Genomic DNA, 13,878 nt, shown 5'->3' with positions numbered 1-13,878 from the left:
CGTATAGTTTTTCACTTTGTTTGTCTAAGTTGCACTGCGAGCACAAAAAAAGAAAAAAAAAGAAAGTGGTCACACTGAAAAGAATGACTGTAAACTGATCATTTTTGGCTTGTTGCTTTGTGAAAAGTGCAATGTAATACCATATATGCAAAGTTTAATGTTAGCTATCATGTAGCATTTTGTCACGATCACATTTGAGTAAATATTGTTTATGTGCCAAATGAATTCATCTCAGTTCATGTTTTAAGAAACAATATGTGTATTTATTGAAGTGAATACAGTACAGACCATAACAATAGGTAGACCCGAGCAAGCTAATACAAATACAAAAATTCTGCATTTATTGCCCTTAGTTGGGCACACCAGAATGAGAAACAAAATCGTTGTTCAATTGATGCAGTGGGAATTTTATTTTATTTTTTTTAACTCTCTTTAATTATGTCATCACTGCATGTTTTTGTAAAATACAGTATTGTGCAGTGCTATTTGTGTCTTTTTAAAATACACATTACAACAAAATTAGTTTATTTTTTGTGTGGGAGCATGGAGTCATGGAATTAATTAGTTATATTGCAAGGCCTCGCTCTATTTTCCTAGCCTCGTACAGCTCTAAGAGGGCGAACAAATTAGGAACACCCCACTGCAAGATGCAGTACAGTTCTACTGAGCTACAATAACAATTGTAGCAACTAACCTATCTGAGTGTCATTAAAACAATAAACTACATATAAACAGTGTAACAAGCCCTCTGTGTTTACAGTAAACAAATCCAGTTGGGTTTTTTTCAACTTAACAATTTTAACTTGTCATCTCACAATATACATCAATAATCATGCCTAAACATGTACATCATAAAATGAAGCTGCAGCTGTCACTTTCCGTAGGTTTAAAAAAAAATTAAAAAAAAGTCAATAAATTTTAACAAAAACTAGGCCCAGCTGAAATACTGTAACTCCTGTTTTCAAACTTCTTCCTGAGTCAAATTTAGTGTATTTATTTAAAATTCAATAGTGTGTCGCCATCTAGTGGGCTAGAGTGGAATTACATCCAAAATAAACAGGAGGCAGGACAAAAAGTTATCAATTGCACAAAAAATGTGCAAAATAGCGAGATTGACAATTTTGCGGTTTACTCTATGCCATTTTTGAATATTGCTGTAACTTGACACAATGTAGGAAAAGTGAAGTATGTACTTATCATGTTTTGTTATTTTCCTCCAACTTTCCCAGACACTGAGGCGGTTTCACCTCGTCTTGTTTCACGTTGACGTTCGTATATATTCTTGTTTCTGTCGAATAAAAATGCGACAATATTATCAAAACAAAACAAAAAAAGGCTGATTTGTCAATCCCCCAACAAAAACTCACACGCAGCTGTCACATTTACCCTCAGTTGGCGACTTGACCATTTCGTAACATCTGAAGCACACAGTCAGGAGAAGAGCCTCGGCGCACTGGGATGTGTAGTAAAGCAACGGAAAGAGGAACATGGGTCCGATCACCTCTGGAGGAAAGGCCACCTTCAAGATGGCCAAACACAGCTGGATGTTCTGACATCCTGTTTCCACGGAGACGGTCCTGCTGCATCTGGATTCAGTACAGATAGTTTCAATTGACCGCGCTTACTGTTCAGTATGATACAAGGTACAACAACTTAAACAATATTGTTAGTAAGGACACTATTGGGTCAAAAACAACCCAATTTGGTTAAAAAATTGACCAGCCCGCTAACTTGGGTCAATTTGAGCCAATTGTCTGGGTTGTTATGTACAAAAAAAAAAAAAAAAAGTTGGGCAATATTGACCCAGGTTACTGGGTTGGTCCAATTTCTGACCTAGCAGTTTTAAGGGTAGTTGAACTTTTGACAGCAAATTTTGACTAGAGTCAAATCTGACTAAGGAAAAAAAGAACAAAATCATAATCAGAAGTAATTGAATTGGGTTAAAGGGGACAGAGCCAATGCGGGGATATTTCTTCCACCCAGTGCATTGGGTTAAGGATTTGACCCAGCATGTTGGGTCAAGAATTTAATTAAGGGCGAAAAAACGACGCCCTGAGTCAAAAAATTGGACCGACCCAGTATCTTCGGTCAATTTGACCCAACTTCCAGTCGGTTGGATCAATTTTTGACCCAAATTGGGTCGTTTTTGACCCAGCAGTTTTAAGAGTCTACTCATACTGTCGAGTTAAAGCCACCAAGAAATTTTTTACCAGGTTATCAGTATAGCTAGGGTTAAAAAGACATTTTATTAGCAACATTTTTGAAGAAGAAGAAGCAGCTTTCTCCTGTCAGGGGTCACCACAGCAAGTCACTCAGCTTCCTCTCTTCAGCAAACCAGTAACCCAATGTGGTCAAACTCCATAGCTACCCGGTGAGTTTTTTAACGTGTATGTTGACAATCACGCATCTGTCAAACTCACTTTGGGCTGAGTCTGCATATGGCGGACATGATGTATCCCAGTATGAAGCCTATGAGGGGCATCAGAACGGCCACGGCAATAATGTCGGCGGTCAGGATCATCCACAGCATGTCTTTGACCGCCACACCGGACAAAGAGAACACGATGATGCTGGAGATGATCAGAATGCTCAGGCCGGACTGTTGACAAAATGAAGCACAGTTCATTTATATGCTGCTTAATTGTCGTTAAGATTATATGGCGTGGAGTTCATCTCTGAAGGAGGTCACTGAGACAGAAAAAAGCTGGTTCATGCAAATCTATCGTACTGCAACGCTGAACTAAAAGCAAGGTAGGAGGAAAATGTTCCTGTTTGCAAACATGGCTTTAATTATCTGACATGTGGGGATGATTTGTTCTTTGAGAACTTCCTGTTGCTCATATTTTCCATTTGGATAGATAACACTCATCGATAAAAACAAATGAGATTCAGTTGACAAAACCTTCCAGTGGTATGGGAAAGTTTTGTTAGACAAATGAAAGAAAAGTGACCTTACTTTCAGAACCACCGGTGTATATTTTGGTTTGTAGTGATTGAGCAAGATGCCCATGCCGCAGGGCACTAGGGTGAAGGTGAGAGCGCTGAGGATGCCCATGTAGGGCACTGCGTTCTCCAGGCCGCTGAACCCTTGGCAGTAGATCAAAAGCAGCAGGGGCATCAGACCCAGAGCTGCAATGCAGGAGCATGTGGTCATCACAATACTACAGGAGAAAACAAAGAAGATAGACAATTAATGTTTGGCGTATGGAGGTGGGGCTCAATGGTGAGTGTCAATGCACCCATGGGACCTAGCTCGGTAAAACCCCAGGTGCTAACGTGCCCTTTCCATGGTTTCACCACTTATGGGAGAGGCCAAAAAAGTCCCTGTGAGCTGGGCGACCTTGGTGGTCCCATCCACGGCTACAGCAACTCGGGACATGGAATGTAACCTCTTTGGCAAGGAAGGAACCCGAGCTGGCCCAGTGCTTCTATATTGGCGTTCACCCTTGCTACCTTTGTACAGTTGTAGGTTGAATTATGATTTGTATACCTGAGATTCATGTCACCCTTTAGGGCCAAGGTGAAGATGTTAGATAGGTTTCCTCCAGGGCAGCAGCCACATATGAGCACAGTCACCGCCTTGACAGAATCCATCTTCAGCGATTTGGCAAGTGTGAACGCAGTCAAGGGCATGATGCCGAACTGGGTCACCATGGCGATGGCTACTCCCTTGGGCTTGAGCAGATGGCTCTTGATTTTGGAAATCTCCATGGTGCAGCCGAGGGATATCATGGTGATGAAGAGGATGATGACGGTGAAGGTGTTGATGGCGTTGTTGAGTGTTGGTGGTATGTTGAGAATGCTCACGCTCCCGTTGGCAGACAGGTTCCCTTCATTGTAGATGGCCGTCACATTCATTGTGGAGCTCATCTGGATGCTTCTTATACTGTGTGGGATTCACCTGACAAACAATGCAAACTAAATGTTATTTCATTGGCGTTTACACATAGTTTTATGTTAAACAGACAAAAGTAATCCAGGCATCTTTTAACCAATCAATGAATTTGAATTTTTCAGGAATTCCTGCAAGACCACTGAGTCCTTTTACCTCTGGTGTTCCCCAAGGTTCTGTTTGAGGGCCCTTCTTTTTTATTTTACTAATTATCTGTCATCCATGCATTTTCTTAGAGAGCTCAGCTTTTCCTCATTAGTGTTGTGGGTGAACTGGAACTAATACATACAGCTGACTTTGGGCTGTTGGCGGCATTCGTCCTAGACTAGTCTCCAGCCAATCACAGGGTACGACTATGTATACGTAGAAAAACAATTCTGGACAATTTAGAGTTTTCAATGAATGAAACAGGCATCCTTTTGGAATGAAACAGGGAGCCGGAGTACCCAAAGAAAAGCCACACAAGCACAGGGAGAGCATTCAAACTCCGCAAATCAGAAGGACCATAGATTTGCAGACATGCTAACCTCTAGTCTTCCATGCTAAAAGTGGAAAATTAAGTTTCACCTTTTCTTTCTTTGCCTCTGTTGTTTTGAAAAGTGCAACCCCTGTGTCTCATATAAAACACTGTATAGTAGTTCTTTAAAACCTGACCACTTATCTGACACTTGTATAATGCAATAGCAGCCAGATTACAGTTTGTTGTACATCACTTTAAATTTCAAAATTGGATATATTATTTGTATTTATTTGTGTGAATGAATGAGGCTAGGTGTTCTCACTCTCAATTTATTTTATAGTTTAACATTCCCTCAATCCAAAACTATGCATCCACGACATAAAACCGATATGCAATACGCAAGGCAGCTTTATTTATATAGCACATTTCATACAAAAGATAACTAATTAAAAGTACATTTAAAACAATGTAAAGAAGTAAAAAGTATCTTACCAAAATTAGTAAGGAACGTACAGTGATACTAAAAATGCTTGAAAATACATTAATCGTAGCATAGGTATTTGGTAGCATAGTTTAGCATAGATTAATGATTTTTCATATTTGCTTTTGCTCAGCTGTAAATCATTTGTAAATGCTAAGCGAATGGTGTTCACAGAAACTTTAGATAACCTTAAGAAATGTGCATGTAAAATGTTTACAGTGTTCTATTACAGAAGCTTAATTGGGATTAAAATGTCACACAATCTAATTATGAGCCACAAAGGATTAGTTGTCATTGAATCACGTTGCACTTGTGAACGTTTCTTTAAAAAAAAAAAAAGAAAAGGAAAAAAAAAGCCTTATTATTCACATTGCTTCCCACTGTAACAGACAGGTTTATCCCAAAGCACAACACCATGGTTTTAATTATTTGCTTTGGAATATACATAAAGTTGTTAATTAGAAAGTCAAGCTTTGAAATATTACACTTTTTTTTCTTACCATTTTTTATTATTTAATATAAATAACAATATCAATTAATCTAAATATTACTCAATGCTAATATAAGTATTGGACATATTTCTTACCTTCCAACTAATCCAAGCTCCAACCTTCCTGTTTTGCATCCCTACACACATTTCCCCGGTCAGCTCCTCTTCTTTTGTGGCCAGACTGGAACCCTCCCTCCTGTGTCATGAGGCTCCATGGCAACATGGTGGCGCTGCTGCAGACTGCAGAGAAAAACAAACCTCTTTTTGAAGTGCTGCAATCGTAAGCAGCTGATTTGTTGTTGTCCCTTCTACAGAGAATTTCATGAAATTCCATTGTAGTAGTGATCTTCTTCAGAAAGTCTGTGTGAGGCTCCTGCCTTGATGTCCTGTTAATCAGACCACCATGGAAAGGTTTAGCACTGGTGGTCAATGTGGAATGAAGCAATTGAATCAGATGTACCCCTAAAAGGCCTTGCATTCATATTGGGCTGCAAGAGGTGCATGTGCACAGAGGCCCATTTGATGTTACGCAACTATGCAGATACTGTGTACTGTAGGACTTGGCAGAAGACATCCTTTTTGTCTTCTGAATGGAATGTTTTTGTAAACAAACACATTAGTTACAACTCACATGAGGGACTAAAGAGCTCTAATGTGGTGGCTGCTGACTAATCTCCACTAGCATGGTGGAGATTAGGCACAAGCTAAAGAGACCACAATTTCAATGCTTACCAAATTATGGAATTTGATTTGGTTCATTTCGATATTGACGTATTAAAAAAAAAACGAAAAAAACAAACAAAAATAACACGCAGTCTGATTTTGGGGGTTCCTTCTTATTCTCTTATTATTCTCTACATTTTCTGACATTTTTTTTTTTTTTTATCCAAATAGATTTAAGTGTCAGAGTGTTATGTCAATGTAATCTGCTCATGACCATCAGAATCAGTCGTGTTGGCTTATGTAGCTTAATTAAACAGAGACTATTTCTTTAACCAATCAAATTTCAGATTCAACCTCACAGGGTTTTTTGCATCCTCTGATTGGTCTTAGCAAAACGTGTTCCAGCCAACTTTATTCAACAAGTCAAAACATCTGTCGTGATCTGGCATCTCCTACTGAGAAATTTAGGTTGATTCCAAACTGCTCCAGATGATTTATGTGACAGTTGCATGCCGTTATTGCATTTTAGTCCAATTGTTTCTGGAATTGCTAAGTGATAGTGGTGGTATTTTTGAGAGGGTTAAGTCCACACTTAAGGCCCAGGCACCAAATGCTCGTGATTTTTGTAATATTCAGCGTGTGTGTACTGCAAAGTAAACCACGACAGTTCATGTTTATTTGTAGATGCACTTGTGCCATATATTAATATAGGAATGAGATGAAGCTGCTATTCAAAGGTCCCATGGAGCCATTGATGGTGAGTGGGGGAGGGCAATTCAAAGTGAGCTAGGACACCATCTGGTCTCATAATCATAGATAGAAGAGCCGTGTTATTGTGTCAAACAAGCCACAATTTGCCCCAGTGGTCTTGTACTACTACAGGGTGACGACTTCTAAGGGGCCTATTTATCAAATATGAATTTATATTTTCCGTTATTTATACCTATCTACTTAAAGTTTGGTATCTTGACGACTAGATGTTGATAGTGGGCAATTGTATGATGTATTTAATCATAAATGTCCCGAAGTCGTTGCATTTGCAGCTTGTAAAACTGATGGGAAGATAACGGTGTACATCAGTGGGCACGTCCAACACCAAGGGGCTGTGGGAGTGTGGGTAGTGTAGTTTAAAAACGCGATATAGCGACGCCTCCTATCGGGTAAGTGTTTCCGAATAAACGACATTACCCAGGAGTCCATCGTTTTACCCGCGCATGCGCAATATCTGTTTTCTGATCCATGTGTAGGCGAATCACGTGTGAAGTTACCGTTCATCGTCATGTCTCTGCTGTAAGCAGAGCTTCACGCAAGATTTTTTATTTTGCCTCCGCTCGCTGCCGCTTTTGTTTTGACAGCTGCTTGTTTTCTTTTCGCATACCCCCTTTACCGAAGAATGAGCGAAAACGATGACATCGAAGTCGACAGCGATGTATGTGCCTCAGTTTCCCCCCACTTAAACGGCAGCTAGCTAGACAGCAACTTTATCGCCGTATTCTGCTCAGAGCTATCCGAGTTAGCCAGGTTAGCAAGTAGGCTGAGATACCGAATGTCGAATATTATCTTTGGAGGGGCGGGGCGAGCGTATTTGGAGTCAAAAATTGGTTGTCGTGTTATTAAAATGGCGAACAATCCACAAGGTGCAGCGGTGGCGTCGATTATGGGCTTTCGATTAAATGTGTTTGGCTTTTGGACGTTCCCTTCGTAGTACAGTATCAACAAATCTGCTCAGTCAGTACCTTATTCCGCGGAAATAATAAATTACATTCCAAGATAACGCCTCAACTATCAAAAACTGCACACATAACATGGGGCACTCGGTAGAACATCCAATGCACAACAACTAATCTCCCCGAGAGCAAGGTCAGGCCATCTGAGAGGGTTCACTTTCTTTCTTACGTCGCTCGAGTTATTACTTCATACTGATCGAGCAGGCTTTTAAAAAAAAAAGAAGAAAAAAAAAGAGCCCAGCTTTATTTAATACTCAATCGGAAGAACAATATTTCGACCAATATGCAGTGACCCACATTGCTAACCTAGCGCTGCAGGGGCTTAAAAACAGAAATGGCGTGCTGCGTCTTCCGTCGAGTTATTGGCGTGTATTGCGAACCCGTGCTCCTAGTTAGTTAATAAATTGTGGGATAGTGATCTGAGACGTCAATTTTACTCCCGAGACCATTAGTGTGGTATTTTAATGGCATTTGTGTGTATTTCCAAGCCCCCACGTTACCGTGCAAAATGCAGCAGTACTATTTAGTGCAAACCTGTCGAAATACCATTTATAATTCACTATTATTTTGTTTTTAACGGTGACATGGTTAATGCACTATGCATGTGAAATGGTCTGACATCCACAATCAGGTTCTATCTGTGTGGATGTGATGGATTCCCCATCCCCCTCACTTGTATAAGCTGCTGCTCATCAAGCCACACACTGCTTGCACACTTGCCAAGCCTTCATCCCTTGATGTGAAATACCTTTTGAGCAGTGATTCCCAACCATTATTGAGCAAAGTTGCATATTTTATGTTGCACACAATCCCATAGCACACCACCAGATGGACATGTCACAAAAGAGATTTTTCAAATCCAAACAAATTTTCCTTTACATGATGGTTGCAATGTGAGTCTGGTGTCAATTTGATGTCAGTTTTGGTATTACCAGGTAAGCTAAAATTTAAATTACATGTTGCGTGTGCACGGTCAGCATTCCCTGCAAGCACTACAAACATTGCAAAAATATCCTTTTCATTAAAATATTACTGCTGTTTTTTTTTGCCAGCTGATGTCATATGCAAACTTGGTTTACACAGATATGAACTAACGCTTCCTTCCTTGTTTTAGGCAGACAAGCGAGCACATCACAACGCGCTGGAGCGCAAACGCAGGGACCACATCAAAGACAGCTTTCACGGTTTACGAGACTCAGTGCCTTCACTGCAAGGAGAGAAGGTGAGGGCAAATGTATGTGTCCTCTCAACATTCACGCATTCTGTGTTGTCAGACCCGACACATGCACGCACGCACGCACAAGCCTCCAATAACAGGAAAAGCTTGAAGCGCAGACCCACGCCAAAGTCAATAGACAAGTCTGTTATTACATGCAAATAGGACACTAAAATCTTCACAATCCGCACAGATGAGTGGAAGTCACACACTGTACCGTCAGTGGACCTTGACTTTGAAGTTGTATTATGTTGCATAGTTTTTGGTGAAACAAGACTATCTTGGTTAAGACTTGAAGTGTCATTGTCACAGTCCAGCTGGAACGTATTCACCACGCTTTTTACACTTTTTAAAAAAAAAATATTATTTCTAGCTTAAGCCTTAGTGCTAATAATACTAGGTAGTAGAAGAAATTTAAGTATTTATGGAATTAAAAAAAGAAGTGAACATTAACTCGATGGGAAAACAGCAAAGACGTGCGTGACTGCACCGTCGGAAAGACTATGCATGACGGGAATGCGGTGATGAGCCGAAATTCAAAATAAGCCTTAGCGTACCAAATAATAGATGGACATAGGGCTGTGCACGCAATTAATCCAAATTCAATTACAATTTCAACTATCACACTCCACAATTACAAAATCAGCATAATTGTAAAAAAAATATTGTTAATACTAGTTTTGAGTTGTTTAAATTTATACATTTGTACCTTTTTTTTATTTAAATTTTAGCATAACAAATTTTGTTTCATCCAAAAGGAACTTGCATAATTATAGTGTTTCAAATAGTTTGAATTGTCTTAATATTTTTTTTTATTTGTTTTTTATGTTTAAAAATGTTCTTTTGTACCAAAAAAGAAATGATCGTCCTACTGCACAGTGCATATGCCGCACTCCAACTTAAATATACATAAATAAATAACATAAGTATATATTATTATAAATATAATTATAAATTATGTTTGGTCCATAAGGAAATTACATAATTAGTGTTTCTATTTTTTAATTGGTCTTAATATTTTTGAAAGTAGAAACATTTTCTTGTTTTGTGCCAAAAAATAAATGATTGTCCTACTGCACAGTGCACAAGCTGCACTCCAACTTCAAGTTTTTGCCAACATAAATAAATGTATATTATTAGAATTTCCAGTTTATATCGCCATCACAAACTGTTGTCACCAATATCAACACGGCATTCCGAAATCATGTTTAATTTCAAATTAAGGATGCAAAGAAAATAAATAATTAGGCTGACAGTCAGCTGAGTGAATGTCTTATGGCAGACAGACGCTCTCATATGACGTCATCTCATGGTGCAGTCTCCTCTCAATATTCGCAAAATAACAACAAATGGAAACGGGGATAAGTCACATGTTAGTTTTGCACATTTGCACTAAATGTTCTTGAAAATGTCAAAACATTTGGATGACAACGAAAATGTTGTTTTGATTTTATCATGCATATGTATACTTTTGTGCAATCTTCTTCAGGGGCCCCTCAGTTTTCAACAGTACTGATGTTTTTAACGTTTTGAGGTTACAAACACATTTTAATGGGTCTCAATATTACTCAGTTTATTGCTATTGGTGGGGCTAGTGGGGTTCACTGTATTCATTTGCCAGAAATGTTCATACAAATATTTAGTTGAAATACGATTTTTGTACAAATGAGGGTTACATTTGTGCTGAAAGAACGGCACTCCGTCGTGAACTGAGGACCCCTTGTATTTAACTTTCACAGACCAATGTTGACTTTATAGACATTGTTATCTGAATTAAGCTTGATAAGTTTTCAGATGAATGCACACTGTGATTGTATTGAAACTGTTTCCACTGCATCATTGTTTCATGTCTCTCTGAAATTGTCTGCTGACAGAGCTCTGTTAAACAGGCTTCCCGAGCACAGATTCTCGACAAAGCCACTGAGTACATTCAATACATGAGACGAAAAAATCACACCCACCAGCAAGACATCGACGATTTAAAGAAGCAGAATGCGCTGCTGGAACAGCAGGGTATGTATGTACATGAGAACAACGGAGACCAAATACAAATACAGCGGAAACCCCAGAAGTCCAAGTGTAGTCAATATTTTCAGGAAGCATTGGGACAATCGTGTGACATCACAAGGCATGTCATCATATCAAGATAGACTTCTTCATATTTGTGTGACGTCACCACTGCTTTAAATTATATGCATCGTCTTTTTTTTCTTTTTTTTTTGGTAATGTATGACAGTTTCCCTTTTTAGTTTTACTTTACAGTAAACTTAATGTAAAATTGTTTAAATGTTACCTAAAACATAATCTATACCAGGGTTAATAACGTTTTGGAATTGTAGTTTTCGTTTTTATTTATTTATTTATTTATTCATTCATTCATTTAATTAATTAATTAATTAATATAATTTTTTTTTAATAGTTTTAATTATTTTTCAGGTTTGTTCTGTTAGTTTTTATTAGCTTCAGTTATTTAAAAATTGCTTAATTTTAGTTTAGTTCAGCATTAGTTTAGTTGAGTATTAGTTGTTTTGTTTTTTTTATGTGTATTTACTTGTGGGAAATATTTAATAAACACCATGGTAAAATGAAAAAAGTAACCGGAGCCGTGCCGAACCATTGGAGCTAAAAGTCAAGCAGGCAAATTTGTCACTTTGAAGTGATGTCACATGAAGGTGATTTTCTATTGGCTGCTGCTAGATGACATCACTTCCATGTGACACACTTTCAAATGTCCTTTTTCCGGTTAGTATCAAAACAAATAATACTTAAAATCCCATTTGAAATCATCCACAAAGGCTCATGTATTAAATTAATTACTACCAAGGACTAAAACAAAGGAAAATTTTGCAGCAATTATAGTTAGTGTTGTAAACAAATGTAATTTCAGTTAGTTTTTTAAAAAACATTTTCATTTCGTTAATGAATTTTTTTTGAAAGTTTTCCTTAACTAAAATATCCTTGCTCTGTACACACAAAGGTTTTTATGATGGGGACAGTTTGATGCTATTCCGGATTTCCCTCAAACCTTGAAGGTTCCACTGTTAGGTTGTTGGCGTCACCACGCCTCATTTACCGAGCTTTGTGACTTTCAGTGCGTGCTCTGGAGAAGGCGAAGGGCAACAATCAGCTGCAGAGCAACTACTCCTCTGACAGCAGCCTGTACACCAACCGCAAAGGGAGCGCGGTGTCGGCCTTCGACGGCGGCTCCGACTCCAGCTCGGAATCGGAGCCCGAGGAGCCCCCGACCAGGAAGAGGCTGCGCGTGGAGCCCAGCTAGACTCTCCGACTGACTTTTTGTTTATTTTATTTTCCCCTTGTTTTTTTCATTTCTGTTGCCCACCAGCCTGAAACTCCTCTTAGCTGTGTGCACTCAGCCCTGCCTTCTTCTTACTTGAGTCAGTCAGGAGGCGAGATGGAGACTGTGTGAGAGAGGTGCTACATATTGTGTATAAAATGCTTCGACCTTCCTAAGCATCCTGTCACTCCTCCTCCTCCTCCTCTCGTGTCCCAGCGCGACCCTCCCACTCTCCTTTACTCCCCCCAAAGTGAGGCAGCTCTGCAGTTTTGAAGGACTCGCCATGTTTCAAATCTCGCACTGACCTTAATTGAAAGGAATGTGGAGAAAACAAAAGTATGAGGCGTTAGGTCACAACCTGCAATTATTGGGAGGAGTTGCTTTGACAAAATTGTTGATTGGAAATAGTTTACCGTATTAATTATTTTTTTTCCTCTCAAAAGAATGTGATGTTATGCAAAATCCATGTATTCAGTGTAGATGCCTGAAATTTTGTGTTTTTGAAGTGTTTTGTGGATGCCCCTTATTTATAGTAAACCTCCACAATTGATATCATTTTTGTTTTGGGATTAAAGAGGACAAACATTGTTTTAATGGCTTTCCCCACCATTAGCTATTTAATTTTTTTTTCATCACCATGAGACAAAAAAAATAAGCACCTAATCGATACTGAATGTTACACAACAAAGTTAAACTTTATTTTTAATAATAAACACTTGGTTCCATGTGTAGTATGTAACACAATCCTAAATGGTGTCACTTCTGCAAAGAAAAAACGTCCCTGAGAATATTTTTGCCTGTGCTGGGAACGTTTCTTTCTCAATTTTTTTCCACCCCTTTTCTCAGAGGTAAACGAGTGTGTATGTAATCAATATTTGTTTGTTCCATTCCATGGAAATTACAGGTATGTTGTACATACTGCCAACGGATGTCTTGCAAGTTAAGACATACCTTGAATAAAACTTTTATCCTTATCGGATGTATTTCTGACTTACTGTGTCTTCATGTATCTTCCAGTTTATGGGTTCAATGCTTGTAAATGATATCTTTGATGGAATTCAATTTAACCACAAAGTGCACAGAAGATAGGATGTGCCACAGTTTCACTTATTTAGCACACATTAGTCTTGTATCTTGGTTTTTCTATGCTTATGGCCAGTAGTGATAGACAGAACAATACTAGATGGCTGAAGGCCCAATTAAACTGTCTACCTGCTGCCATTCATACTCAACAATTAGAGCTTTGTGTTCAATTCAATAGGCCCAAATTTCAAAATTCAATTTTTTTTTGGTTGGTCTTGGCTCAATAAAAGTTGGGAATCCTGCACTGTGGAGGACTTCTCTTAAGTGTGCTAAAAAAATGAAAAGTTAGGAATAAAGTGACTTTCCGGGTTCCATGGAATGTGGGAAATTTGGAAGTCGTCTATGTGAAATGACTCGTGGCTTAAAACAAAGCTTGTTTGATGTGTGTTTAAAGGTTCAATAATACAAACGTGTTCTCTTAGAACTCTTGCCTAAAGCAGTCTTGGATGAAGCTTGTTTGGTTTGTTACGTTCAAAGACCATCGGATTGTATACAAGTTAGGAGATGGATGTGTCACCCAAGTTGTAACTTGTTCACTCATCACCACATATGTGGCAAGTGAATTCAAACA

At 38.7% G+C, this 13,878-nt stretch overlaps 2 protein-coding genes across 6 annotated transcripts; one reads left to right on the top strand and one right to left on the bottom strand.

The window, feature by feature from the left end:
• Nucleotides 1-235: 235 nt before the first annotated feature.
• On the bottom strand, nt 236-5,826 carry LOC144031137 (hepatic sodium/bile acid cotransporter-like). Of its 2 annotated transcripts, none has more exons than XM_077537926.1 (6): nt 5,420-5,826; nt 3,491-3,901; nt 2,957-3,161; nt 2,421-2,599; nt 1,368-1,586; nt 236-1,288 (listed from the first exon to the last, which is right to left on the bottom strand). In XM_077537926.1, exons 2-6 carry the CDS (start codon nt 3,868-3,870, stop codon nt 1,207-1,209), a joined length of 1,065 nt encoding a protein of 354 aa, XP_077394052.1. In that variant the 5' UTR covers nt 3,871-3,901; nt 5,420-5,826; the 3' UTR covers nt 236-1,206. The 2 variants fall into 2 exon arrangements, with proteins under 2 accessions (XP_077394052.1, XP_077394053.1); XM_077537927.1 differs by having other exon boundaries at nt 1,387-1,586; nt 5,420-5,821.
• A 1,387-nt stretch (nt 5,827-7,213) lies between these two features.
• LOC144031139 (protein max-like) lies at nt 7,214-13,207 on the top strand. 4 transcript variants are annotated; one of them, XM_077537934.1, is made up of 4 exons: nt 7,214-7,415; nt 8,828-8,935; nt 10,819-10,942; nt 12,022-13,207. In XM_077537934.1, the coding sequence occupies exons 1-4, from the start codon at nt 7,380-7,382 to the stop codon at nt 12,204-12,206; spliced, it is 453 nt and encodes a 150-aa protein (XP_077394060.1). In that variant the 5' UTR covers nt 7,214-7,379; the 3' UTR covers nt 12,207-13,207. The 4 variants fall into 4 exon arrangements, with proteins under 4 accessions (XP_077394060.1, XP_077394059.1, XP_077394057.1 ...); XM_077537933.1 differs by having other exon boundaries at nt 8,828-8,947; XM_077537931.1 differs by having other exon boundaries at nt 8,828-8,947; nt 10,804-10,942.
• Nucleotides 13,208-13,878: the final 671 nt, after the last annotated feature.

The sequence above is a fragment of the Festucalex cinctus genome, chromosome 12 (genome assembly GCF_051991245.1).
Source record: "Festucalex cinctus isolate MCC-2025b chromosome 12, RoL_Fcin_1.0, whole genome shotgun sequence".
In the NCBI taxonomy this organism is placed as follows: domain Eukaryota; kingdom Metazoa; phylum Chordata; class Actinopteri; order Syngnathiformes; family Syngnathidae; genus Festucalex; species Festucalex cinctus.
This window is presented reverse-complemented; position numbering and strand designations above follow the sequence as displayed.

Excerpts from the sequence above, each read along its gene's own strand:
- LOC144031139 (XM_077537931.1), top strand. The coding sequence starts at position 7,380 with ATGAGCGAAAACGATGACATCGAAGTCGACAGCGAT. Across the intron at positions 8,948-10,803 it reads GAGAGAAGGTGAGGGCAAAT|AGCTCTGTTAAACAGGCTTC; the intron begins GTATGTGTCCTC and ends GTCTGCTGACAG. Across the intron at positions 10,943-12,021 it reads TGCGCTGCTGGAACAGCAGG|TGCGTGCTCTGGAGAAGGCG; the intron begins GTATGTATGTAC and ends TGTGACTTTCAG.
- LOC144031137 (XM_077537926.1), bottom strand. The coding sequence starts at position 3,870 with ATGAGCTCCACAATGAATGTGACGGCCATCTACAATGAAGGGAACCTG. Across the intron at positions 1,587-2,420 it reads ATATGCAGACTCAGCCCAAA|ATGCAGCAGGACCGTCTCCG; the intron begins GTGAGTTTGACA and ends TACTGAATCCAG. Across the intron at positions 1,289-1,367 it reads GGTAAATGTGACAGCTGCGT|AAACAAGAATATATACGAAC; the intron begins GTGAGTTTTTGT and ends TTTATTCGACAG.